Consider the following 27,327-nt stretch of genomic DNA (forward strand, 5'->3'; position numbering starts at 1 on the left):
GGCCACATAGAAGGATTTTCTAACCACTTTGGCAATGTGATTATCAAAGGAGAGGTTACTATCTACTTGGGTCCCCAGATCCCTTATTACGTCTTCTGTATTTAGGGGGCTACCACCTCTGTGGTAGTTTGTGGGTGCTTTGTTTTTTCCAAAGGGGATGACTATGCACGTTTTGGCATTTAGCTTGAGGCCATGGTTTTGACACCAGGTATCTGTCTCAGTGAGACCCTTTTGGAGGATGTCTGTGTCAGCTGGAGAGTCAATTATAGCCCCTAGTTTGCAGTAGTCTGTGAACTTGGTCAGCCATAGTCCTCCTGTGCTTGCCTGTACCTCTGAGAAGTATATGCCGAACAGGAGGGGTCCTAGGACTGAGCCCTGGGGAATGCCACTTGTAACCGGTTTAGAGTCAGACCTAGCTCCCACAACTCTTACCATGTGGGTTCTGTCCATGAGCCAGTTGACAACCCGTCTTGTGATGTATGGGTTTATGTTCAGGCTGGTGAGCTTGTCTATAATACCTGAGTGGGGAATGGTGTCAAGGGCCTTTGCAAGGTCTAGGTAGGCTGTGTGGACCACCTTTCCCTTGTCTATAGCCTTGGTAACTGTCTCAAAGAAGTCCACCAGGTTTAGGAGGCATGATATGTCCTTAACAGTGCCAAACTGGGTAGGGTCCAGTGTTTGGAAGTTTCCAATGTCTCTATTAATGAGATCCATGATGATGCACTCCATAGCTTTGCAGACCAAGCTAGTCAGGCTTATAGGGCGATAGTTCCTGGGGTCCTGAGCGGAATAACCATTGCTGTGTGCCACTCTGTGGGCATGTAGCCTGTGGAGAGGCTGAGTTTAAACAGTGTATTTAGGTGAGGGGTTAGTTCATCTTTGAGCTCATGTAGGATGCAGCCTGGGACACTGTCCAGTCCCACTGATGCTGTGTATTTGGCTTTGGAGAGGGCTGTTTTAACCTTAGTGTCTGTGATTTCAGGGGCACTACATTCTTCTGGTATAGTTATGGACCCTTTTGGGGGTGAAGTTTGCACTGGACCTGTCTGCCAGGATGTTGGCTATATCGGTCAGTTCAGTATATTTTGTGACATTCTGCACTAACTCTGAGCAGATCTAAGAATTGCCACTTAGATGCTTGACATAGCTAAAGAATGCCTTGTGGTTATCTTTGGAGTCCATGGCAATTTTTCTTTCGAAGCTAGCCTTGGATGATTTTATGAGGGAACGTAGTTTCTTGCTGATACTGATCAGGGATGTCTTCCCTTCTTGGGATTTTACTCTTTTCTGTACTAGTTTCCTCCTTCCATTGTATAGCTTGTTTATGGCAGGGGTCCACCAGACTGGTTTCTTTTTCTTGGAGGAGTGAGTCTTGGTTTTGTTTGGGATATCACAATCCTTGCATTATTGTAGGTGCCCGTAGAGTGCAATAGTAAAGGATTTTGCAGCTTGGACAGTGTTATCCTTTAGCATGGGGGCTTTGAAACTTCCCACCTCAGTCTTAAGTAATGTGAAGTTTGCTTTTGAAAAGTTTTTCACGGTGGTTTCTTTGACCAGGGGTGGTGGCAGAATGTGGATATCCAGTTAGCTTATTAATCTTGCCCCTAAAATTAAGCTGCTGGTTGCACTTACACAAACAGTTTATGTCATCTTTAACTACAACCATTGATTGTGGACTAACAACCATGTTGACTGTGCTACATTGTAACAGAGTTTCACAAAAGAGAAATGCAAGAGACCCCTATCATCAAACAGGAAGGTGAATGTTAAAACAGAGAAACAACACTGAGGTATGAAGAAATGCTGTTTGTTTATACAGGAACCGCTCATTAACAGCTCAGTCAAACCTGTCTGCACTAAGTACCAGATAAACGGATATAGCCCAGTGCAGTACATTTCATACCTGCATAAAGGCAAGCTAAATTAAATAAATAATAGGCTCATGCATTCATAGTTAAAATACTAACATTAAAGTCATAGACTTCATTCTATCAAGTCTGTTCACTACAAATTAATAAACAAATTGTCAACAGTCAGCAAAACAATGAAAGCAAGGATCATACCCAACAAACATGACTCACATGATCATGCTACTGTTTACTACAGCTGATTTCTTCCTCTGCACCATAACTATTCTGAGATGCAAGAAGCAAGTATTTATACATTATTATATGTGCACACATACACAGACACAAACACACACACACACACACACACACACACACACACACACACACACACTTACATACACCAATGTGACCATCAATTACAGTTCATTGTATGACTGTACACACCTCAGATGTTTGCTTGTGATCAAATGAATGAGCACAGATGATTATGAGTTGGTCTCTGATCACAAACAGTGTATTATGTGTTTAAGATAGGGATGCCAAGAAATTCGACCCAAGAGCAAAACTCAAGGAATAAATCTTGGCATCCATGTTGAGAATACAGCTGGTTATGGCCACAGACACGTTCATAATTCTTCAGAGTGCTTGGAGATTTATCTGCTCCATGTACCACTGGTAAAAAAAGAATAGAAAATTTCTGAAGTGTTTTACTAGCTTTTAAAGCCTTTCATCCATTCATCCATCCATGACACCTTTTCCTATTTTACACATGGGGTCGGAGTGTCACTTTAACAGTGGCAGTCATCTAGAACCAAGGTTTATACCATCAGGTGGCTAAGCCTTTCAAAGATAGTAAAATATCTTGGCACTATCAGAGAGACAATAGGCAGAAATGAAATGTCCCTCAGAAGAATGAGGAACTCTAAAAAATGCTAAACACTTTGTTTGCCACCGTTTGTGAAAGTGGGTCATTGTGAATTTTTTAACAGATTTTAAAAACTGTTTACCTTCTTCCATTGTTCTTTGCCAGCTGGCAATGAACCTAGCATGAGACCTGATTTTAAGAGCATTTAACAAACTTTTGTTATGAACCCGTAAGTGCTGTTAAGATCAAGAGTTGTATTGGTTGAAGTGGTTAGCAGGCTTATATTTTTGTCTAATACTGGAGTGCTATCTCAGTGCTCCAAGCACTACAAGTATATAAATAATGACCTAGGAATGTATTTCAGCTAGCTGTTGTGAAAACCACTTTTTGCAATTCTTGTACACAGCTTGCCCTCCCAACCAGAATAGAGAAACCCCCAAATCAGGAACAGGTTTTAAAAGGATTCTCTTATATACTTAGAAAGTTACTAGTGTAACAGTTTTTGCACTGGCCAGCATTTTCTGAAAGAAAGTAAGTCTGAAACTTACACATCTAATATTTAGTAACTGCAATAAAAATAATGGGAGGGGACAGGCCCTAAAAAGGGTCTATTATTATTATTATCTGTTTGTTGACCAGGTAAATCCTGTGAACAATGTGTTCCTTTTTAAGGTCAGACTGGGAAAACTGTCTTGTTAAGTCATTTGCCAAAAAGTCACACAAATGGAGGTGCAAGGAGTCAAGCCATGTGATTTTGACTACAGGAAGCAGTTCATAAACAGTTCACAGCTTCAGGCACTAGAAAATTTTAAAGGAAATGATAACAAAACTACAGATGTTGCATGGACATGCATGTGTAAATATTAAGAACTAATTCTAATGATTGGCATTACTGAATGACTAAACTTCAGTGATTTATTAGAAAATGAAGCACTTAATGAGTGATGGCAAACATATGAATAGAAAATCAGAAATGTTCTGCAAATCAGAGATAGATGAAAAACAGACAGTTCTAATTCACTTAAAAAAGTTAGTAGAACAACAGTTCTTGTACTGATATGCATTTTCTGAACAATAAGAATTATGAAACTCTAATGACTAGCATTATTGATTGATTGAATGATTGTAACACTCAGTGATTTATCAGAAAATTAAATATTTTATGAAGATGAAGGCAAACATATAAGCCAAAGTCAGGGACATTCTACAAAACTGTGTCTGATGGAGTAACACAGACACAAGTATTAGAGCATAGACACACACACACACACACACACACACACACACACACACACACACACACACACACACACACACACACTAGGGTATTACATAATAACTTACTAGAGCCACAATAACCATGGCAACATCTTTGGCAATGTCTTCAGCACTGTGTGGTAATGGCTTTTCCAGACAGACTGCACTATTTCTACAGTGCAGACTTGTCTGCTTCTCGTCTGTTTTGACTGTGACAAGCTCCTGGAAGTCTCTTTCTTTTGTTGACTATACAATTGAGCAAATGAGGAAAAGAAAGAAATGGGAACTTCCTCAGGTGAAAAGGGAGGAGAGGAGCAAACCCAAATAAAATATAAGTTGAAAGATGTGGATGGAGTGGGTTGGACATTTTTCTTATCTCATAATATTGACACTTATGGGGATCTCCAGCTAGCAATGGGCCCTAGGCAGCTTCCTAGTTTACCTTGTGCTGGAGCTGGCCCTGCATCACAGTAAATAGCAAATTTGACAGATTGACAGTTTTAGCCTATTCAAGATTCAGGACTACTGCAGCTAGCCCAAGGCAAGAAACTCTTCAAGCCTAACTCTTTAAGTATCAAAAGGTATCTAAAATGTCCCAAATGTCTTAATTACTACCACCCATTGTGGTAATTAATTTTGTCTGTTAGGCATAATGTCACTGAAAATGTTATCATACCAAACCTATCAATTTAGTCTTAATCTTTCATAGACATAGCCACTGATTTTGAAAAAAAAATGGATTAAATGACTTCACAGTTCTTCTGTGTCCTTTACATTACCTTTCATTTTGGCTGTTCCAACTTCTAGAAATAAAAGCAGGGTTATTTTAGGGGAAAGCAGCTGGAAACATGTTGAGGCATACCTTGCTGTTTCTTTTGGTTACATATTGAAAGAATGAAAGTTACGAAGTGCGAATGCTCAGATGAGCGAAAATGCCACAAATTGAAGTTTTTTTAACGCAGTACAGTGAAGATTGGAATATTTGCCCTTTCTTCACTGTAGTGCAATCTCAGAGTTGGAATATATATTTATTGGGGGATGTGAGGGGGGTGCAGCCCCCCACAATAACGTTTTTGATTTGTGGCATTTTTGCTCATCTGACCATTCACACTTTGTTCTTTTCATGCTTTCAACATAGACCCGTTTCTTTTCATAACTGTATAGACCTTTATTATGTCATATAATTTTCATCTGTTGGTCTTCTTTAGGCTTTCCACGGTTAGGGGTCGCCACAGCGGAACTCCGGTCCACTAATGATTGGCAGCAGATTTTTATAGTGCCAAGGTGCCAGCCCAACGCCCAACCTTCAACAAAGGCACACCCATTCACACATGTCTTTCGAACACCACTCGACCACAGGGAGGACATGCAGACTCCACACAGAAGGTGCTCCAGCCGAGAATCGAACAGAGAACCTCTTGCTGTAAGGCGACAATGCTACTGCTGCACCACCGCAGCTGATGACATTATATATTAGTGGAGGGATATATTAATGTCATGCATCATTCATAAACCCCCATATTATCATTCATTGCATGTTTTCCTTCAAAATCATAGCTGATAATGTCAGCCACTTGAGCATTTGCCTACAGGCCATACAATTAATGCATAATGTGAAGCAAATAAAGCATAATTTATTACTACATTCAAGAATAGAATTGTCATCCAGTAGTAGCTAGATTAACACAAAAAAGCTAGACAATGCATTGTTGCATATTGACTTGAGCATACAGAGGTAACGTAATTCGCAGTTGGGTGCTGCTCTGTATTCTGAATAGTACTGAATAGTAAGTTTATCCGAAACACTGCAACAGAGCTGAAGTTGTACTTGTTGTAGCTCTCATTAATTGCATGATTCCTGGAATTATTTTACAGGAATTGACATGTAATTGACATTGTTATTCTTCTTTAATGACAAGCAAAGATGTTTTACCACTGATAGTAAAGCTTTAAAGATTTTGAGTAACTTTTACAAGCTTTCCTGTAAAAAAAATTCTCCATTTCCTTATATTGCTTGACTGGATCTGTGAGCTGCTAACAATTGCCATCCTGTAGTTGTTTGTTTGATTCTTTGCCTCCATTTAGATATTGTGTCCCTCTGAGTAGGCCACTTATTCAGATACTATTCCCAAGTGTCCACTGCAGGTGAGTCGCAACTGAGATGAACAACCTGGTTAGGAAAATATATAAATATAAAAAAATAACATTCCTCCCAAATCCCTGTTACAGAAATAAAATATGTATTGGTTTTGCTTTATCCACTAAAGGTAGCTTCTTAAATATGGTTTACAAAGCAGCTGCTATACTATATAACTGGTGTTTAGTGCATAGGTGCCAGATAGATTAATTTGTTTCATAGATTCATTAATATAATCACATTTTATTACAGGTGTGGTATTTCCTTTTTATCTGTTTTTTTTTTTTTTTAATGCTGACACCATTAGACCATCCACATGTTGTCTGGTAGCTAAGGCATTCATTGCGCTGCTGTGTATCACACTTTGTTTACCCTGCTCACATTTTAGAGTTTCATTAGATATCACTTATAGTTTCTACTGTAATAAATATGTCACTAGTCATTGCTAAAAAGAAATGTGTCTCTCCTTCTCCTTGATCCTGTTCCACTTCAGTCTTGGTTTAATGCCCTCTTAAAAAAAAATGCATCTACATCTCAAACCAAGTTCTCCACGCATTGCTCAACCAGCACATCACAACAACACCATGTTATACTGATGAATGTGGCAGAAAACAGAGAGAATCATTTAAAGTAGAACTTCTGTCTTGTGTTTGCATTTCCAGTGGTGTTGACTGTCAGAAAACAATCTGCTGTTAATTTTACTCCATACTTTCTTTACATACAAAAATATTACATTTGCACTTGATTTACCTTATAAGTAACCAACTCTGTTTTATTCTAGTTTTTGTAGTGCTGATAGTGAAGTCCTTTTCTTGTCTAGTTCTTCTCTATGTGTTCGCTGACATATGTACATACCCCAGCAAAGCTCCACAAGTACGGCAAGGTGCAGCAGCCAAAAAACATGTAAATTCAAAATCAAAGTAAGCCAGCACTCAACAAGGTCATCACAAAACATGTAAATTGAGAAATCAAATCAAGCCAGCCTTCAGGAAGGTCGTTATTCCAAAAAACATGTAAATCCAAAATCAAAGTCGGCAACAAAGGACGACCTTGTTGAGTGCTGGCTAACTTTGATTTTGGATTTAGATATGGACATACAAACAATGTTTAAACTTTATCAGATGTTTCATCACAGGTTAACACTCATGTTCATATTCATATTTTTGCAGCTGTTGCTTAATTGGTCGTCCACCTTCATGGAGGCATGACAACATGGGTAATCCGTAGTTCAGCATGAGTTACTATGAAAGCAAAAAGTTTAGGACTGAAACATTATGAGATGACAATACACAAATTACTTACTGCAGCCTTATAGATCCATAAGGGATCAAAAAATAATTCAATTAACTTGACATCAAAATATCTGCACCCAACATTCTTATGCGACTTTGCCCTCCCCACCTTTTCTTGTAAATATGCTATGTACAAGGTCGCACAACCAAGGGGAAAAAGTAAAACACCCTGAAATGTGAAACAGTCCCAATAGAAACTGGGATCTCATAGCACATACAAAAAAAAAACAGGGATTCATTAGTTTGGGCAACAGGAATGTGGCATTGCATTTGAAGTTATTGCATTCACTGAAATGTAAAATTTCCACTTGGAGATCATGTTTTCATTTGTTGGAAATTTGGATTATGCTGGAACAGCATGTACAAAAAACTGTAACAGAGATTTTGTGAATTATGCCCCCCCACATCTCTATGGCATTAAAAATAAATAAACTGTAAGCCTAGCTGCACAGCATTATGCAGTATTATATGTGGTAGTCCTGATAATTTAAGATTTACAGGTTTATATCAGTTTCCAGATGACACCAATGTTTTAAAAGTAGGGAATGCTGCAAAAGAAAGAAACATATTTTGTATTTGAATTCTTAAATGTATAAATAATGATATAAATGTCAAAAGCACTTTTACCTCAGTTATATTTGTTATAATGTGGGTATATATGCCATGTTTTACATGTTCTTAAACTTATGTAAAGAATAGTTTAATAAGTTATGTGGCGTTTTGCTGGTGTTCATCATGTTACACTGCTGCAGTCATTACACTTGGGTTATCCTGCCGTCAGGCGGTCCCGCAGTCGGCCTGAATTTCAAAGTCTTGGTCTGGCATCAGTTGCTGTCACCTCTTCCCTGCCGTCAGTGCGCCAGGGGTATATAAGATGCACCCAACACCATTTTCTTCAGTCTTTTTTGCCGCGTGGTGCCCGAAGCAGAAGCAGTTCGCAAGTGCTGGTCGGCCGACTCCTGAGATTTTCGAAGTCGAATTTCAGATCCGAAGTCTTCAATAAAGCAAGTATCCCATTGGGGAAACATTTTTCTTGCCTCAGACCGATGTCAGAAAAAGTTAATAATTGTATTTCTTGTGGGAAGCAAATACCTCATAAGGACTTCCACTCTTACTGTATTCCATGCCTAGGCCCTGATCACGACATCACTAGTTGTCAGTTTTGTGCTAGATTTAGCAAACGCACTATAAAAAGACATTTTGATTTTGCTTTGCACTACTTTGGCCGAAGGTTCAATTATACGATGCCGTCGGATCAGCCGACGACCTCAATACTGAAAAAATGCAAAGACAAGGATAAAGACAGGCATCCAAGGTCCAAAACTGACGATGAAACCTCTTCTAAGCCAGTCGCCGGTTCGCCGGTTCTCAGTGAGGCGCTTTCACAGCCCCTGACACCTGCTACCTCAGAGCCACAGGCCACTTCCAACTCCCATGTGGAGACATCTAGGCCTCTGGAAACTCAAGGTATTGGGCCTATGGAAACTAATCCCTCAGATGGGTCCAGAGCCGCTGAGCAGGCAACGGCTTCTGAGGGTGTTTTCAAACCTTCACAACTTACCATTAAAGCAACAGCCAAGACACAGGTACCATTAAAGACAAAGAAACTAGCACAGCATTCTCCTGGACAGTCCTCCATGCCTAAGAAACAGATGCTTAAAATAGCAGAAGACCTCATTACTCTAATCAGGGGTTCCCATCCCCCTCCTGAGAGAAGGTCTAGGCATGATACAGACTATGACTCCTCTGATCAGGTTTCCATTTCCTCTGATTCCTCTTCAGATCAGGGATACTCTCTACCACCCTATGAGGACTCTGATGCTGAAGAATGTATCCCTTCAGCCTCTCCTCCTGAGGATTATTCTTTTGGGGAAACTTTACATACCATGAGGGAGCATTTCCATTTGGAAAGCCAGGATTACTCAGAATCCAAGAAAAGGTTCAGGGATTTCCTCTTATTACCTCAACACAGGCCACTGGCTATTCCGCCTGTGCTAGATATTGTGGATGATGTGTTCTCTGAATCCAGTTTGTCTTCTGACTCCTTGCCCCCTGCTCCAGCCAAGCCAGATAGGTATTATAGAGTCCCCGACTCTCACAAGTTTATTTACAAAAACCCTTCTGCTGATCCAGAAACTATTTCCCAGGGTCCAAAAGGGGTTAAGGCTTCCATTGCAAAAAATCCAGTACCCTCTGACAGAGATTCCACAGCTTTGGATAATGGGGGAAGAAAGTATACACTTCTGCAACTTTAGCAGTAAGAGCTTTAAATTGCCAGTTTCACATGCTTAAGTACCAACAATATTTAATGACTCAGTTACAACAGAAAATGCTTGCAAGCACAGAAGCTCCTGATTGTAAAGAAACACAGTATTTATTGCATGCAGTTGAACAGGTGGGAAAACATACTCTGCAATGTGGTTTTGATTCTTTAGAGGCCTCTTGTAGAGTCACAGTTACAGGCTCTGTGATTTGAAGGCATGCTTGGTTAAAAGAACAAAGTTTACCTGATCATGTTAAGGCAAAATTATTGGATGCTCCTTTACAGCATGATACTTTTTTTGGTGTTAAGGCAGAAGACGTGTTAAAGCAAATGGAGGATAAAGCTAAATCCATGCAAACAGTCAAGGATTTCTTACAGGTACAGCCACCTCAGTTTAGCAGAAATTGGACAATAAAGAATTGGTCCTTTCCAGTGTCAGACAGGCCACAGAGAGGCAGATACAGACGCTCAAGAGGCAGATCTCAATCCCAAGGCTCAAACAGACAATGGCAGTGGGGCACCTCAACCCCAAAAGGTGGTGAGGACAAGTCTCAACCTTACAGGAAACAGTCACAATGACTTTCCCCTTTGTACGCCAAGCACGTCCCTTTTGGAAGCCCCCTTAGGGGGAAAACTAGCACTTTTTTCTCAAAACTGACAAACAATCACCCAAGACAAATGGGTCCTGAATATTGTGTCTCAAGGTTACAGATTCCACTTTCATACTTTACCAAGGCTAAAAGGAATGCCAGACCTGCCACAAAATCAATGGACAGAGGCACAGAAACACATTTCAGCCCTCATAGACATGAGAGCTATTCAAAAAGTACCACAACAGGAACAAGGACAAGGATTTTACTCAAGACTCTTCCTGGTCCCCAGAAAGGATAAGGCCTGGAGGCCCATACTATACCTTTCAGTTCTGAATACTTACCTGGATATTCCGAAATTCAAAATGTTAACATTACAGCAGCTTCTACCCATGCTGGTCAAGAAGGCTTGGCTTGTTACTCTGGACCTCAAAGAGGCATACCTGCATGTCCCTATCAGACAAAACTGTAGAAGATACCTTAGATTCAAAGCTGGTACAATGCACTACCAATTCTCTGCACTGCACCCAGGGTCTTCACAAAGTGCCTGGCGCCAGTAATTGCATTTTGCAGACAAAAAGGAATTCAAATATATCTATATCTGGACGACTGCCTCATTCAAGCAGAGACAAAGGACATTCTTCTACAGCATCTGGCATTTGTAAAAAGGTTGCTAATTTCTCTAGGGTACACAGTAAATGAAAAGAAGTCAAAACTAGTGCCCTCGCAACAGATTATATTCCTGGGTGCCAGCTTAAATACAACGGCCCAGATGGCTTACCTCATGCCAGACAAACAAGTTCAACTAACTCAATATTTTCAAATGCTGACAAGAAAGTCCCATCTCCCTGCAAGAAAAATTCTGCAGGCCCTGGGATTCATGGCATCCTGCATACTACTAATACCATATGCCAGACTGCATATGAGGAAATTACAATGGTACCTGAAAAGTGTTTGGACTCAACACTCTCACAATTTAGAAGCAGTAATACCAATGATTCCCTGCCTACAACAGGATTTTCGATGGTGAGCACAGGCATGTCACCTAAACAAGGGTCAGCATTTCACCCAACCCACAGCCAGGCAAACTCTAACAACAGATGCCTCGGATTATGCCTGGGGAGCACACATGGCAGGAAAATGCATTCAGGGCAAGTGGACCACAAACCAGATGCATCTTCACATCAATCAAAAAGAGATGTTGGTTGTTCAAAATGCCCTAACAGCTTTCAAGGACCTTCTACATCCAGGACAATTACTACTAAAGACAGACAACACCACAGTAATGTGATACATAAACAAGCAAGGGGGCACTCATTCTTATCCCCTATGCAGGCAAGCCATGACCTTGTGGAACACGGCTCTAATGTATCAAGTTCACCTACAAGCACAATTCCTGCCAGGAAAGAAAAATACTCTGGCAGATGATCTAAGCAGAAATATCATGGACCTTCACGAATGGAAATTGAATCCACAAATCTTCAGCATGGTAATGCAAAAGTGGGGATGCCCAGACATAGATCTTTTTGCCTCCCCACTGAATTGCCAACTACAAAAATTCTGCACAAGGACTTATCACAAAGAAGCATGGAAACTGGATGCTCTTCTGTTCAGCTGGAAAAACCTAAAAGTTTATCCCTTCCCGCCACTGCCTCTCCTTTCAAAGGTACTCCTAAAAGCCAGACAAGAAAAACCACAGATGATCCTGATTTCTCCAGACTGGCCAAGCCAGCACTGGTACCCTATCTTAAGGAACTTGGCTCAAGGCCCACCATGGATTTTGCCTCAAATTCCACACCTTCTGACTCAACAAAACAATCAGATCCTGCACGGTCAACTCAAAACCCTTAACCTGGCTGCATGGCAGATACATTAGTCAAACAGACAACACCTCTTTCTAAAGCTGTTATGGATGTCATTTTGGAGGCCAGGAGGTCTAGCACCAGGAAAGCTTACTCAAAAAAATGGAAGAGATTCTGCACCTGGAACCAGGCTCAAAGCCTTGACCCTCTTGTTCCAAACATTCCTCAGATTTTACAATACTTAACTGAGATGCTGGACAGAGGCCTATCCTTCTCATCAATTAAGATCCATGCCTCTGCCACTGCAGCACATTACAACACGGATCCTCCTTTATTCTCTCATCCCTTGCTAAAGCAGTACCTCAGAGGGGCTAAAAACATAAGACCGCCCCGGAGAGCACCAACACCAACTTGGGACATCAATTTCATTTTGGAAAAACTGACCCTACCACCTTTTGAGCCAGCCAATACAGCCGATCTAAAATTTTTATCATGGAAAACAGCTCTGCTCCTGGCAGTAACTTCAACACGAAGAGTCTCAGAGCTACAGGCATTAATGGCAGTGGAACCTTTTATAATTTTTCATCAGGACAGGGTATCTTTAAGAACAAACCATACCTTTATGCCAAAGGTGGTATCTAGTGTGGCTCTTAACCAAACCATCCATTTGCCAGCTTTTTATCCAAACCCCCAGAATAAAGTGGAGAAACTTCTGCATTCTTTGGACATACACAGGCAGCTACACTTCTACTTGGACAAAACAAAGGCTTTCAGGAAAACTGAGCAACTGTTTGTAGCATATGCTGCAGGATCACAGGGCAAGGCTATCTCAAAGCAGACTATATCCAAATGGATAGGACACTGTATTTGGTACTGCTACACACAGCATGGAAAATCAGTCCCAAATAACATTAGGCCACATTCCACCAGGGCAACAGCCACTTCAACAGCCTTTCTCAGAGGAGTACCTACCAAGGAAATTTTGGAGGCTGCAACTTGGAGTTCAGTGCACACCTTTACCAAGCATTACCACCTGCCTCTTTACTCTAAATCCAGAGCAGGATTTGCCACTGCAGTTCTGCAGGGCCTCATAGCCAATCCTAACTCTTTATAGACCACCTACCCAACCTCAGCTTTGGGATTCTACCCAAGTGTAATGACTGCAGCAGTGTAACACGATGAACATAGTATAGTATTGTACCTACCATAAATGTAGATGTTCGAGTGTTCACACTGCTGCAGTCCAGGTTACCCTCCCTCCATCCCCTCTGAACTAGCTGGGCTTATCTATACCTTTCTATCCTATACAACCTTTGGGGTGTATTTGCTGGTAACTGAAGGTATTGTTTTTATTGTATATTTTTGATTAGCAATATGTATTGCCTACCTACTTGGGGGCACCTGACATCTGGGGCAAGAAAAACTGAAGAAAATGGCGTTGGATGCATCTTATATACCCCTGGCACACTGACGTCAGGGAAGAGGCGACAGCAACCAACGCCGGACCAAGACTTTGGAATTCGGGCCAACTGCAGGACTGTCTGACGGCAGGATAACCCAAGTGTAATGACTGCAGCAGTGTGAACACTCGAACATCTACATTTATGGTAGGTACAAAAGTGTACTTTTGTATTGGTTAACTAATTAATGTGTGAACTATAAATACAGTATTATTTCAACTTTTGTAAAACTGCATATGGGTGCTTGCTGAACAGGGCCATCCTTAGGTGAAATTATATCCTAGTTGATGAAATTCTAGGCTCCCCTACTGCTGACTGTTCTCTGTCATCTGCCTCTTGGGGCCTCCCCCAGTTTTCCCATACTCGCCTCCCCAAAGCATCCAGCTGTGACTACAAATACAATATCAGTATTCATAAAGTAATGCTTTTATTGAAAGCTCCTCATACTGAAGACATATATATACTGTATGTATATCTATATATATATATATATATATATATATATATATATATATATATATATATTCTACTCTGTAGCAAGCTGCTTGATACAGATGTAAATGGGAAAAAAGTGGAAGTCTGAAATATTTATATATATATATATTAATTCTATCTTTGTGAAATATCTGAAAGTTTTGGTGATCCTGGATATCACATACTGAGCTTAAAACTATACATAGGTTGCAGTACTCACAACGTCCTGTTAATGATCAGAAGCCATATTACACCACATCACTACACAATTTTTGTTTAATCTTTATTTATTTGTTTATTTGTTTAATTTGGTTGTTTACCAGGATAATTTGACTTGGAGGTGTCACTGTTCAGTGGGGGCCTGCAGAGAAAGGCTTCACAAAATATAGCTATAAGGCATTAAATATGATGATTGCAAAACTACAGTAAAGAGCAGAAGTCAGTGTAAGAAGCTAGTAGAAAATCAGTATTAGTATAGTCAGTTTGGATGGTAATGATATGACCCCAGACATCATATAGGGTAAGGATAGGTATGAAAGTAATAGAATGAAATATTCCTGAGTTACTTGCAAAAGTTCAAATGTATTAACTTTACAATAGAAAAATTAAAATGCCAACTATGATTGTAATATCATATTGCATTATACACAAATATCAACAACAAGATAATGATAACATCTTTGCCTGGGAGTTAGCATAGAAGATTATAAGCTGGTGATGAGCTGCTTCCATTGGTGTAGGGTTTGCTTCCCTCTGCCTTCATTTTCATACTGTGTTTCCCTGGGAAAGTCATTTAAATAGACAGTGCTCTGGGGTATTTGGGAAATTAGGCTAGATTCATTCAACATCCCCTGAAGCCAATGCCTAGTAGCGAAAGGTAAGAATGGAATTGTTGTTGTGTAAGATTAACTATTTATATGAAATGATATAAAGCTAGTATGTGCAAAGAGAAGCGTTAACACAAAGGTCATGTGAAGCAGCATATAATTAATAATTCAAATCATAAGTTAATAATGTAGTAGGAGCAAAGATGACAAGTCTACCTATTACTTAAGTAACACAAGTCTACCTATTACTTAAGTAACATAAGCAGAGTCATTTTTGCTGAGATGTGTTTGATGGAAGCTTTAAAGGACATAGAAGGAAGACGATTGGCATGTTTAGTCTGATAAAAGATGGATACATGTGACATTTACCCCTTGGCATGGTTATTAATCCTAAAACATATTAGGTAAGCATTTCCACATGCTTTTTTGGATAGTAAAGGCAATATGGATGTCAAATTAAAGATCATTTCTATCAGAAATCCAAGGCTCTATACTGTTTTGTCAAATTTTACTTGTTGCCCATAAGCAGCATATAAAGCAGGTAAACTGTTTTACCGCAAGTCAAACTGCTGCAGTTCTTTTTACACTGAAGTCAAACACACTTATATTGCACCACTGGTTTCTAATTTTAAGTGCTGCTTGAAGGGAGGTGGTGTCTGCAACCAAACTGGCAGTCAGCTGTGTATTTGGTGACACAGACACTTGAGTCAGGAAAACAATGCCAGAAAAGAGTGTCCTACAAGTCAGAAACCTTGAGGTACTCCACAAATGACATGGATGATGATCCATGGATCCGCTGGCACATATAACTTACAAGGTACAGTCAGTTGATAGATCATAATCACCTTGTCAAATATATACACGTATAAGGCACCTCATGCCTGCAGAAGGGAAAAACAAGTTATACCCTTAATGAATTTATTACCACCCATCCAGCAGTCAATGAATGCTTTCAAGAATGTGAGATTATCATTTTTTTTATATAGAAAAGAATATTATTCCAGAGATGTATGAAGCACTCCTGCTGATGGAGAGTTTGCAAAGCCATTTTGTTTTGTGGAGGTACAAAGTTTCCAGCAAGGTTGGGTCTTGACAGCACAAAATAGAAGAGATAAATTACCTCACAAGAGGCTGCAATACAGAGAGTAAAGGGATAAAGCTTCATGCCTGTCTAAGGAACTGAGAGTTTTTAGTCCAGTAATCTTTATAGTTAGGAAAGTCTGAGGCTTTTTTATCTGTGGGATTTTTTTCAATAGATACATAATAACAGGGTTATTATAGTCTATAACTGATCTGATCATAGCAGAGTACAGGGAAGTCATAACTTATTTTGACTTGGATGAAATGCGTTTAGTTATTAATTGGGTTAGTTAGAAGGATGTCCTGACTACTTTTGCTACATAATGGCCAAAGGACAGGAAGCTGTCTATGAAGATACCAAGATTTATGATGACTGCATCAGTCTGCTATGGGGTGCCTTCTACAATGGACTTTGCTGTTGCAAATTGTTTACCACAAGTGCTTATACTACACTTCTCTCCATTCAAGTTAATCCCCCTTTTAATACACCACTGATATTGTATGTTTTAGCCCTTGCTGTGGTAATGCAGTATTGAATGCTGAGTAAACAATAACACCTAGTTTGCAGATATCAACAAATGTAATTTGCTATATGTCAGAATTATTGGTCTGGAGATCTGAGAAGTAGGGGGCACACAGAAAAGACCCCATTATTGAGCCTTGAAGAATGACACTAGTCACCTTTTTGCCTTCTAAAGTGCCACCTTCTACTTTAACTACAAGAGTTGTCTGTCTGCCAGTTTTCTGTCCATCAGACAGCCTAAGGATCCACATTTAGACCTTTAAGCTTATTTGCCACTCCAGCATGGGAACAGTTTCAGGAGGACAGAGGTCCTCCCATTCTTAGCTGTACAGGTATAGTTAGCTATTCTTGGATCTAGTGCCATCTCCAGATCTGGTGCCCTTCCAATTTTAAGTTAAGGAGTTGAGGAGGAAAAAATAGCTTTTCAGCTCGGACTTGCAGAGCAGTAAGAAAAAAATGTAGCAGCAAACTGCCTGCTACATTTGTAGCAAGCAGCTGCTACAGCTTATTCCACCATAGAGTGCCACAACACATTAAATCTGACTGCTAATGCAATACATATAGCAACCCCCTACTCCATGACTAAAATATTAAAAAAGAGTTGTTTTAATCAACCTCTGGACAATATTCATATATATGGTATGTTGTTGCAAGCTCAGCATAGATTTAGAAAAAGTCTTTAATACTTTGTTATGTGCAAAGCACAAATGTCATATTTACCAACAGAGTAAAATATTGCTAACATTTTATTTAACATTTGCTTACTGGGAAAGTCAAACTTGGAATGAAGGCCTCGGGAGAAATGCTCCAGATGTATGTCTTTGTAACATGGGAGGAAACTGGAGCACCCTGAGGAAACCTACATGAATGCAGGGAGGACATGCAGACTCTGCACAGAAGGCACACCAGCTGAGAATTGAATTGGATAACCTCTTGATGTGAGGTGACAGTGGTACTGCTGCACCACTGCACCATCTGATTGGTGTGTTCAAAGTCCTAAGAAGATTCTTCAAATCCAAAGATCATCTTTAACTGATTGGCAGATTTAAATACATGCACTTTGAGAAATCTACAACTAAATTGATCAAGAACAACATTGAGAAAAGAACTTTCTAGGTGATTGACAGATTTAAATATGTACACTTTGAGAAATCTATAACTAAACTGATCAAGAACTACACTGAGATAAGAACTTTCTAGGTGATTGCTGGTGATGATCCACTATATATAGGTTGCTTCAAAACAGGTTTGGTACAAGGATCTGTGCTGCAAACATTTTTTAACCCTGTTTATTAATATTCTCTCCTTGAATCTACCCAATATTCAAGACTTCAAATAGGCAGGTGGCATTACTATTTTTACATCAGGCAAAACCATACATGCTGTCAAATAAATAAATAAATAAATAAAGACTAGTTGGCCTCCAGAAACTAATAATAAACTGTAAGAACATAATTATAATGTCATTTGGCGCATCTTAAAGCTGAGTAGTGCTTCTGCCCTTTTGACACATGTCCCCATAGTCTTTTCTAATTTTTCGAGTTTAGCAGCAGAGTTATCTGGGTATGAGCTGAACTTGACTCTGTACTAGAAACTTTACAAAGTGACTAGTATTCACCACATTCTGAAACAGTTTAGGTACTGTTATAGACTATGCAAACTCTGAACACTTGAGAATTAGAGGGCTTTAGGTAAAAACAAACAAAAAAACTCATAATATCCAAAAGTGAGTACATGATTGATATTGTAGCTATTTTTCCCCTTATAACTCCTTGCCCTACCAAGCACATTTTCTAACAAAGTTTCTCAGTGTCCTCATAGCAGGCTCTTCTCCTTCCCTGTTATCATCAATCAGAGGAGTGTCTAGCCACTCCTTCCTGTTCCAAACCCTTTCCACAACTGAGCCTAAAGATATCCTTACTGAATATATGTCAATCCCCAGATGAACAGCCACCACAAGTGAATATCTATTGAATCTAACTCTTTACATCTGTATCATTTTTGTATCATCTATTATGTTAGACTTTATCAACCTTTCTAACTACCATCTATGCAAATGTCACAGCTGTGCATCAGGAAACAGATATTCACTTATTAATGCCTTATTTATATGAGGATATTAGATATTGTTATCTGTGCTAGCATGACTGGGTGAAGTTTTATAAATACTTGTAAGTAATTGTAAATTACCCTGTGTTATATATGCCAGCATGACTAGCCATAATTTTGTAAATAATTTTGTAAATAAGTTTATGTTTTTTATTATTACTTTAATTTATATAAAATGTTTGAACCAGACAGTGTTCTTCTGACTGACCAAATGTACACATTTTTTAAAAAGAATTTTGAATGTATGTTATGCCAGTCAGCTGACCTAGATGTGATGTCATTGTGTGCCAGAGCAGAAAGGAATAGAATTTCCAAAGCAGCTGTTTTGTTTACTTTTTTAAGTCTATGAGAGAGTAGAATTCTCATAACAGGTTTATGTGACTTTAAAAAAAATTCTGCTATAAAAGCAGGTGTGGAGTCAAAGTTCAATAGTTGTAGTAGTTGTAGATGCTCAGTTGTTGTTCAGTAGTCATTTGTTGTTTTCCAGATCAGTAGTTATCACTCGTTTTTCAGAGTTGTTCAGCAATAATACTTGGGAGTTGTTATTCCAGTTGCTGAGGACCAGACAACAGCCTAAAGAGTGGGCATAAATGTTTATCTTGCCTGGCAGAAGTAAGTGTACCATCTTGCTTTACTGACTAAATTAGATTAGATAGGGACAGTTAATCTTTACATAGTTAGGGAACTATAGTTAGATAGAGTTTTTCTACAATCAGTGTGAAATCCATCCTACAGTGTTATTGTCATAATTCCTGTGTGTGAAAATCTGTGGTTTATTAGAATCAGTTATTTAGTGTAGACATGTTTTAAATCATTTTATTATTAAATATTTTATTACCTTTTATTGTGGCTGGTTATTTAGAAAGTACTTCTAGCAACCTGAGAGTGTTTATGCTTATTGTAATAACACCAGGGCCACTCCAAAAAGCCTTACTGCTTGGATTGCATGCTACCATTTATATCAATATTTATTTTAACCAATATAATTGAACACCTCTTTTCAAGGGTATTTTGGTATTTGACTGGTGGCAGCCATTACCTTGTGTTTGGAAAAGATGACATAGCAGGTAAATCTGTGCCAGTTTTTCCCAGTGTTTGTATGTGTGTGAGTGAGTGTGTCAAATACTTAGAATTGGGACACAATACTCAACAGTGGTTAGTGTGAAGACTCATTTGGGGACCTAGAGTGAAACATATAGTCCAGTCCCAGGTTTGACACTTGTTCCTGGTGTACACTTAGGGGAAATAGTGTATTTCTATCTCTGCTTTCAGAGATGCTCCCTTACCAGAAACAGTGGTGAAGATTGAGGTTCCTTAGTTACTGCCCCAGGTTTAAGTGGGGTTGTCACAATGTATTCCAACAAATCCCCTCCCATTTACTAATCACCCTTTTGTATGCTTAATTCAGTCATACTATTGCCCCTGCAAACATTTTCATACCTAGAACAACACAAATTTTCCCCATTACTCTTGCTCTAACTCCATCTACTGAACCTGGCTGATAAGATTTTTAGTTTCTGTTGTAGATTTTGCTATTTTATCATTTTACTCCCTCATCAGAAAGCTTTTAAACTCCCATACTTTTGCCATTCCCCCACTGAGACCCATAAACTGCTGCTTTAACTCCTCCAATCCCTTAAACTGCACTTCTTTCTTTTCCACCATCAGGCCACTCATCCATTGAATCCTCATCCCCCATTTTCAGACTTGTAAGCTCTTTTTTTTTCTGTGTCAACTCTGGCATTTCATCTCCCGCAGCACAGTGCAAACAGCACCATCATAAATGCTACCTGCTGCCATAATACTTTCTTTCCTCCTCCAGTTCCATTCATCTCAGCCTGTTCTGACTCCCAAATCTTATTGCCACAACATATGTTATGAAATCTGGCATACTCAACCTCCATCCATCCTTGGAGGAAAAGACATTTCTCCAGTGCAGAGGTACCAATGTAGGAGGCTAGAAGGACATTCTGCCACTTCACTCTCTCTCTCTCTCTCTCTCTCTCTCTCTCTCTCTCTCTCTCTTTCCCTCTGTTTTTCTGTTTTTTTCTCTTTCTCTTAATAACACACACACACACACACACACACACACACACACACACACACACACACACACGCAGTCCTATCTCTGCATAACAAGGAAATGCTTACATTTGCACATACAAGAGAACAATGTTTTTCATTTTTTCATCAAATTTTAATACTGGAACACTTAGTTTTCCTTGACTATGATTATATGATTCTGAAGTTCTCTTTGACAAAACAAAAATTCACAATGCCTTCATTTCGTGTTTATCGGTATTCACAGCTGTTAGTTAAACATGAATCTGTGACTTTTTTTCTTTTCTGCTATATCATGAAAATCCAAATGCATCTACAGTTACAGTACCTGTCATTTTATTTAATAACATGATTCTTACAGTGCATCTGTATCTGGTTGCATTTTAAGTTGCATGACTTTGAATATGATCATTATTAACTGTAGCAGCATTTTAAAGCTAGATTTTCTGTAGCATTGCATTTGTACTACTGTGCTAGAGTGAATGCAGATATGATAGTCTTAACAGTTTGTGTTTATATTGTTTAAGATTCTCTTTCTGTCCTCTCTAAAATGCCTCCATCTATCTTTTGTGTGCTAAACACCATATTTGGTAACAAGTTTTATTATTTTTTTCTCTCCTCAGCAATCAGCCAAGTTTGTCTTTTTCCTCTCCATACTAACAGCGTACTGTTAAAAGTCCTGCATATTGCATTAAACAGTTGCAACAAAAATTGCTCATCACACAGCTATCTGCAAAGTATGTTGGCTTAGTTTTTACATTTTACAATATACTTATTTAAGGCATTATCTACTGTACTCTCTAGCAAGTTGGTATGCTGTAAAGTAGCTTGGCAGCAATGACCCACCCCCCCATTTCTTAATAGACTGCCTGTTAGTTTCAAGAAATGTGTGTCTATTAAATGCTGGACTGCTTATCCTGTTTTAAGATATTTCTTACCCAGCCTGCTCTAAGATATTTCTTACCTGATAGTGCTACAGAAAAAAAAACTCTTTTTCTTACTATTAACAGTACATAGCCTTATTCTGTTTAGTGATTGTTTCTGGACTGTGCTTGACTCTGGACTTGGCTCCCCCACTCCGTTCACCCTCACTTCACTCGGGCTCACTTCGATCCCCTCACACCCCCATTCCCACCCACCCCCCCATATCATTTCCTTTATAGCAAACTACTTTGTACCTCCCACAACAGACAGCCACCCCTTCCTATCTTTCACTCCATAATAGCCTATACCTCAACCCTCTTGCTGCTACAAAAGAATATTCTACCTTCACCCTCCCCTACTGGTACTAGCTGGTATACACTATTATCCCCTATCTAACAGACCAACAAACTATACCCCTGTGCATTTTATTAACTAAAAACACCCTACAATCTGTATTAATTGAACAGTAAAATCTATGCATTTCTAACTACATCCATGCTATTACTGCCTCTCCTACTCCTCTTCCTTATACTCACATCACTTAACATCCACTTACACCCTAAACATATCTCCCCTACAAACCCACATTGTTGGAGCCATATAAATAATTACCAAAAATACACTTACCTAACACCCAACTCACCCCTACCAAACACAAAACCAAATACTACACCCCCACTGCTAATATGCTCAAGCTCCTCTACCTCAACAAAAATATTCTCTTAGCTGGAGACATCCATCTCATCCCTGGTCCAACACACTCCACTGCTAGCCCTCCTAACCCCAAAGTCAATAATCTCCCAAACATCTTTCCTTCTATTCAATAAACACTAGGAGTGTTCTGAACAAAGTAAGTGAACTACATGCTTGGATCTTCCACCATACTCCAGATAGCCTTGTTCTGATTGAAACCTGTTTGAAATCCCAACATCAAGACATGGAGATCTTGCCCTCTGGCTATATCATACACCATCTAGATTGACCAAAAAGGAAAGGTGGAGGTGTTGCTATCCTATACTCTAATCACCTTACCATTTCTAACTCTACATTTACATCCCAAGCCTTCTCCCCAGCTGAAATATTATCTGTAAACCTAAATATTAATAGCCATTCCACTATCATCATTGTAGCAATTTACATTCCACCAGGTGATAACATCCCCCACTGGAAAATATGCTTACTCATATCTCCCAACACATCCCAAATGAAACTATCATTCTTGGGGATGTCAACAGTAACTGGCTATCTCTCTCCTCTCAAAACTCCTCACAACACCTTAATCTCTATAGCTTTACACAACCCATCTCTGATCCCACTTATTTCAATAACTCCCATACAGCCTCATCTCTCCTTGACTGGATTCTTGTCTCAACCCTTCCAAATAACATAACCCTGAAACAATACCAAATTCCCTAGGTGATCACTGCCCAATACAAATACTCAGATACACATCCCATCAAGCTAAACCTCAAAGGTTTATCAAACACCAAAAACTAGCAAACTTTAACCCTGAAACTCTCAAATCTTTTTTATCAAAATTGAACTGGAATCCTTTAAAACTACTCTCCTTGGATGAAGCTGTCCACTTTTTTAACTCCACTTTCCTTAGTATTTTAAATTCTCTGGCACCCCTTAGAACAGTCCGCATAAAGTCTAACATATCCCCACAGCTGACCATAAACACTTGTGCACTACCAAAAAAAAAAAAAAAAAAAAGACTAAGCATGGAAAATGTGGACTAAAACTAAATATCGACCAGACCTCCAGAAATATAAAGAACTTAGAAATCTTGCCAAAAGTCACATAAATAAAGATAAGAAAAACTTCTATAATAATCCATCTTCTACCTTTAAATCCAACCATAAAATGTTCTGGCACTCTGTAAATCAAATACTACACCCAGGTGCACTAGTCTCCCCTAACCCTCATCCTGACAAAACACATGAGGAAACTGCCTCCATATTCAACAACTACTTTATAGACTCAATATCCAAATTACTAAATCAAGACACAAACCATCCCACCAACAATAATAGACCTAATAGCTCAAACTCTTCCATCAATAGTAACCCTACCACTACCTTCTCCCTTAAACCTGTCTCCACTAACAATATTAAGACTCTACTATCTAAAGTAAAACCTTGCTCCACATCCGTAGACAACATTCCCTCTGCATTCCTTCAGGCTGCTGCTGATGTTCTTGCTTTCCCAGTTTCTATTCTAATAAACCGCTCTATCGCTGTATCCACATTCCCTTCCATCTGGAAGCAATTTTACACTCTTCCAACACACAAAGGAGAAAACTCCATAGATATAACTAATTTTAGACTCATAGCCATGCTCTCACCACTCTCCAAAATTCTGGAAAAATGTATACACAATCAAGTCTTACACTACCTTCTGCAAGAAAATCTACTCACACCTACCCAACATGGCTTTTGTCCCATGCACAGCACTACTACAGCTCTCCTGTCTTTCCTAAATTCTGTATCAATAGCTAAAGACAGTAACAAACTTATTTCCTGTCTCTTCATTGATTTCTCTAAAGCCTTTGATACAGTGTCTCATAAACTCCTCCTCCTTAAACTAGCAAACTTACACTTCTCTCCATCCACCATATCTTGGTTTAACAGCTATATCTCTGATAGATTCAATCAGTCAAATGGCTCTCAGCTTTTTCCCCTCTTCTTCCTGTTAAAACAGGTGTTCCACAAGGCTCCATCCTTGGGCCACTTCTTTTTAACCTCTTTACCAACCTTCTCTACAATTCATGTCCTGGATCCTCACTGATACAATATGCAGATGATTCTACACTTATCACTATTGCCGAATCACCAACTCAACTAAAATCACACACACAGTCCTCTTTTAACCCTGTAGAAAACTGGCTGTCTGAAAATCAACTTATCCTTAATCCAAAGAAAACCAAATTACTACTCTTTCTCCCTAAAAACCTTAACCAGATAAAGTCTTCCTTCTCCATATTGTCACAAATACTCAAATACAGGTGGACACCAGTACAAAATTCTTAGGTGTTACTATTGATGATGAACTAACCTTGATTTACATGACAATAATTGTATCTGAAAACACATCTCAAGCTAGGTCTCCCCTATAGAAACAAAAAATATCTTACAAAACAGCAAAACTAATCCTTTCAAATGACTACCTCTTACCCACTTTACTCTATAGCTCCCAAATTCTCACCAGCCTCAACACTAGACTACTAAACAAGTTAGAAACAACTTATAACAGGATCGCCAGATTTGCTGCCCAAAATCCTTACAAGTCCCATCACTGTCTCTCACTAAAAGAACTAAATTGGCTAGAATTACCTAACCTGCTTCGGTATAATCAGTTTCAGATTATTCACTCCATTCTCTACAAACCCTCTTTCTGTCCAACTATCTCATCTCTGATCATTCATTACCTACCCACTAGATTACTCTCCAGTTCTGAACACGTCCTACTAAAAATCTACAAACCAAGGGCCAAACATGGGTCACCTAGTTTATTGCTTTATCCTTTCCAAGGCCTGGAATAGCCTACCACTAGATATAAGATCCTTTGAACATCGGAATCAATTCACAACCACTACAAAAAAATACCTTCATGAAAAATGGACCTGCCAATGTAATTATTTCCCATAAACACTCCCCTATAACCTTCTACTTCCCTTCCCTTCTCTCTTCCTTCCTTTCAATAAACAAACTTAGTACTTTATCTTCTCATCTTGCTACATCACTGTACAAACATAACTAGTAAAATATTTCAGCTATGTAACTATTGCACTGTTTTGTAAATAATATGTAATTATGAATGTATCCCTCTGATGAATGCATTTCTATATGTATTTCACTTGCCACAGTGTAATGTGTGACACTGTAATGCAGTGATGTGTGGTAATGATGAATGTATTCTATATTTATTCAATATGTAAAATTTCTATTTTTCTGTTGGAGCTTTTCTCCTCGGGCCTCTGCTGAAAACAGGCAATTGTAGCCCAGTCGGACAAACCCGGTCAAGAAATATAAAATAAAATAAATAAATAAATGATAAGTATAGACAAACAACTGAAAAAAGATGTTTTAGTTCCTGATGATTCATCAGACAATATTGATGCTAAGGGGGAGGATGTAAATATTTTTATGATTGGACCAGCATTTGCATTTTAAGTACTGTTTTTTCATAAAAAGTTAATTTTTATTGTACCAGATATCTGTGTCCTGATGTTAGATATTTGTTTATCACCATTGCAGCTCAGATGCCATTTTTATCACATATGATAGCTGTGTCCTACTAGCTAAATCCAAGTAGACAGAACAGCAGGGAAAGACACACACACACACACACACACACACACACACACACACACACACACACACACAAATGTGCACACACATTCATGTGCTCACATATGCTACGTAAACCTGCATAGTACATAATAGTTGCATACAGAGTTAAAAAAACAGGCTTTTTTAAGAAGTGAAATAGTGAAATAGTGCAATATATCAATCCTAAAATTCCTCTCCTATTTTCTGATATTGTTATTTAGATTACCAAAACAACTCCTCTGCTCCTCTGGATTTAAAGCAATCAGGATGACGAATGATACAAAAGCGTAAATCGAGGACCTTCAAGCTGATTCTTGATAGAAGACAACGCAGTTCATATAAAGATGATGAACGTAACAGTCCTTCAACAAGGAAATCAAACTCTGACTGGGAACGGAACTATTCAGATTAGCCCCGCATATGAAATTGTTACCATATTTTTGGTTTTACTAATCTGTGGAATGGGCATAGTTGGCAATATAATGGTAGTTTTGGTAGTCCTAACTACTAAACACATGAGAACACCAACCAACTGTTACCTTGTCAGCCTTGCAATAGCTGATCTTATTGTTTTAGTTGCTGCAGGTCTCCCAAATATAACAGAAAGTATCTATGGCTCCTGGGTTTATGGTTATGCTGGTTGCCTCTTCATTACCTTTCTCCAGTATTTAGGAATTAATTCCTCATCCTGCTCAATAACTGCCTTTACCATAGAACGCTACATTGCTATTTGCCACCCGATAAAAGCCCAGTTCCTTTGCACTATCTCAAGAGCAAAAAAGATCATAATATTTGTATGGGTTTTTACATCACTGTACTGTGTAATGTGGTTTTTCTTACTAGACACAAAGAAGACTTCTACAAAGAACATGAAAATTGTGATTTGTGACTATAAAGTATCCCGGAAATTATATCTACCCATTTATTTCCTAGACTTTGCCATATTTTATGTGGTTCCTCTTATATCAGCAACAGTCCTCTATGGACTTATTGCAAGAATTTTATTCTTGAACCCACTTCCATCTGATCCAAAAGAAAATAAAACGTGGAGAGTTGACTCAGTGCATCAAGGCAGCATTGTAAACCCTAAGATGTCAAGCAGGTGTTCCAGCAGCACAATTTCTTCAAGACGGCAGGTAAGTACTTCTGATATCAGAGACAGCAAAATCCAAAGCATTAGCCGATTTAACTGCTCTGGTACATTCCAAAGTAATACTAAGGGAGAAAAACTATAGATACACAGACAAAGCTAAAGCAAGATGAGTGAATGTGTTTAGGCAATCATTAGTTATGTATATGTCTTACTTGTTTTCAGTTGTACCTCTTGGATTATTTCAGACAATGTAATTTTAGTGCCAAGATGTGTTAAATGATATGAGGTTAAAACATTTGTATTAGTTGAATTACAAGCTATCATAGTTGACTTAAATGTGTCTGTGCTTTCAAGAAGGAGGAATCATTTTGACTTGTGGGTCACAG

At 38.9% G+C, this 27,327-nt stretch overlaps 1 protein-coding gene across 1 annotated transcript in view; it reads left to right on the forward strand.

The window, feature by feature from the left end:
* TRHR (thyrotropin releasing hormone receptor) overlaps positions 1-27,103 on the forward strand; it is a 141,540-nt gene extending 114,437 nt beyond the window's left edge. Inside the window, exon 2 of the mRNA XM_044065741.1 lies at positions 26,070-27,103. Coding sequence (XP_043921676.1) covers positions 26,193-27,083 — 891 coding nt within the window. The 5' untranslated portion in view covers positions 26,070-26,192 and the 3' untranslated portion in view covers positions 27,084-27,103. The remainder of the gene's footprint in view (positions 1-26,069) is intronic.
* The last annotated feature ends 224 nt before the right edge of the window (positions 27,104-27,327 follow it).

The sequence above is a fragment of the Protopterus annectens genome, chromosome 3.part0, assembly GCF_019279795.1.
Source record: "Protopterus annectens isolate FY-2018-M chromosome 3.part0, PAN1.0, whole genome shotgun sequence".
Taxonomy (NCBI): Eukaryota; Metazoa; Chordata; order Ceratodontiformes; family Protopteridae; genus Protopterus; species Protopterus annectens.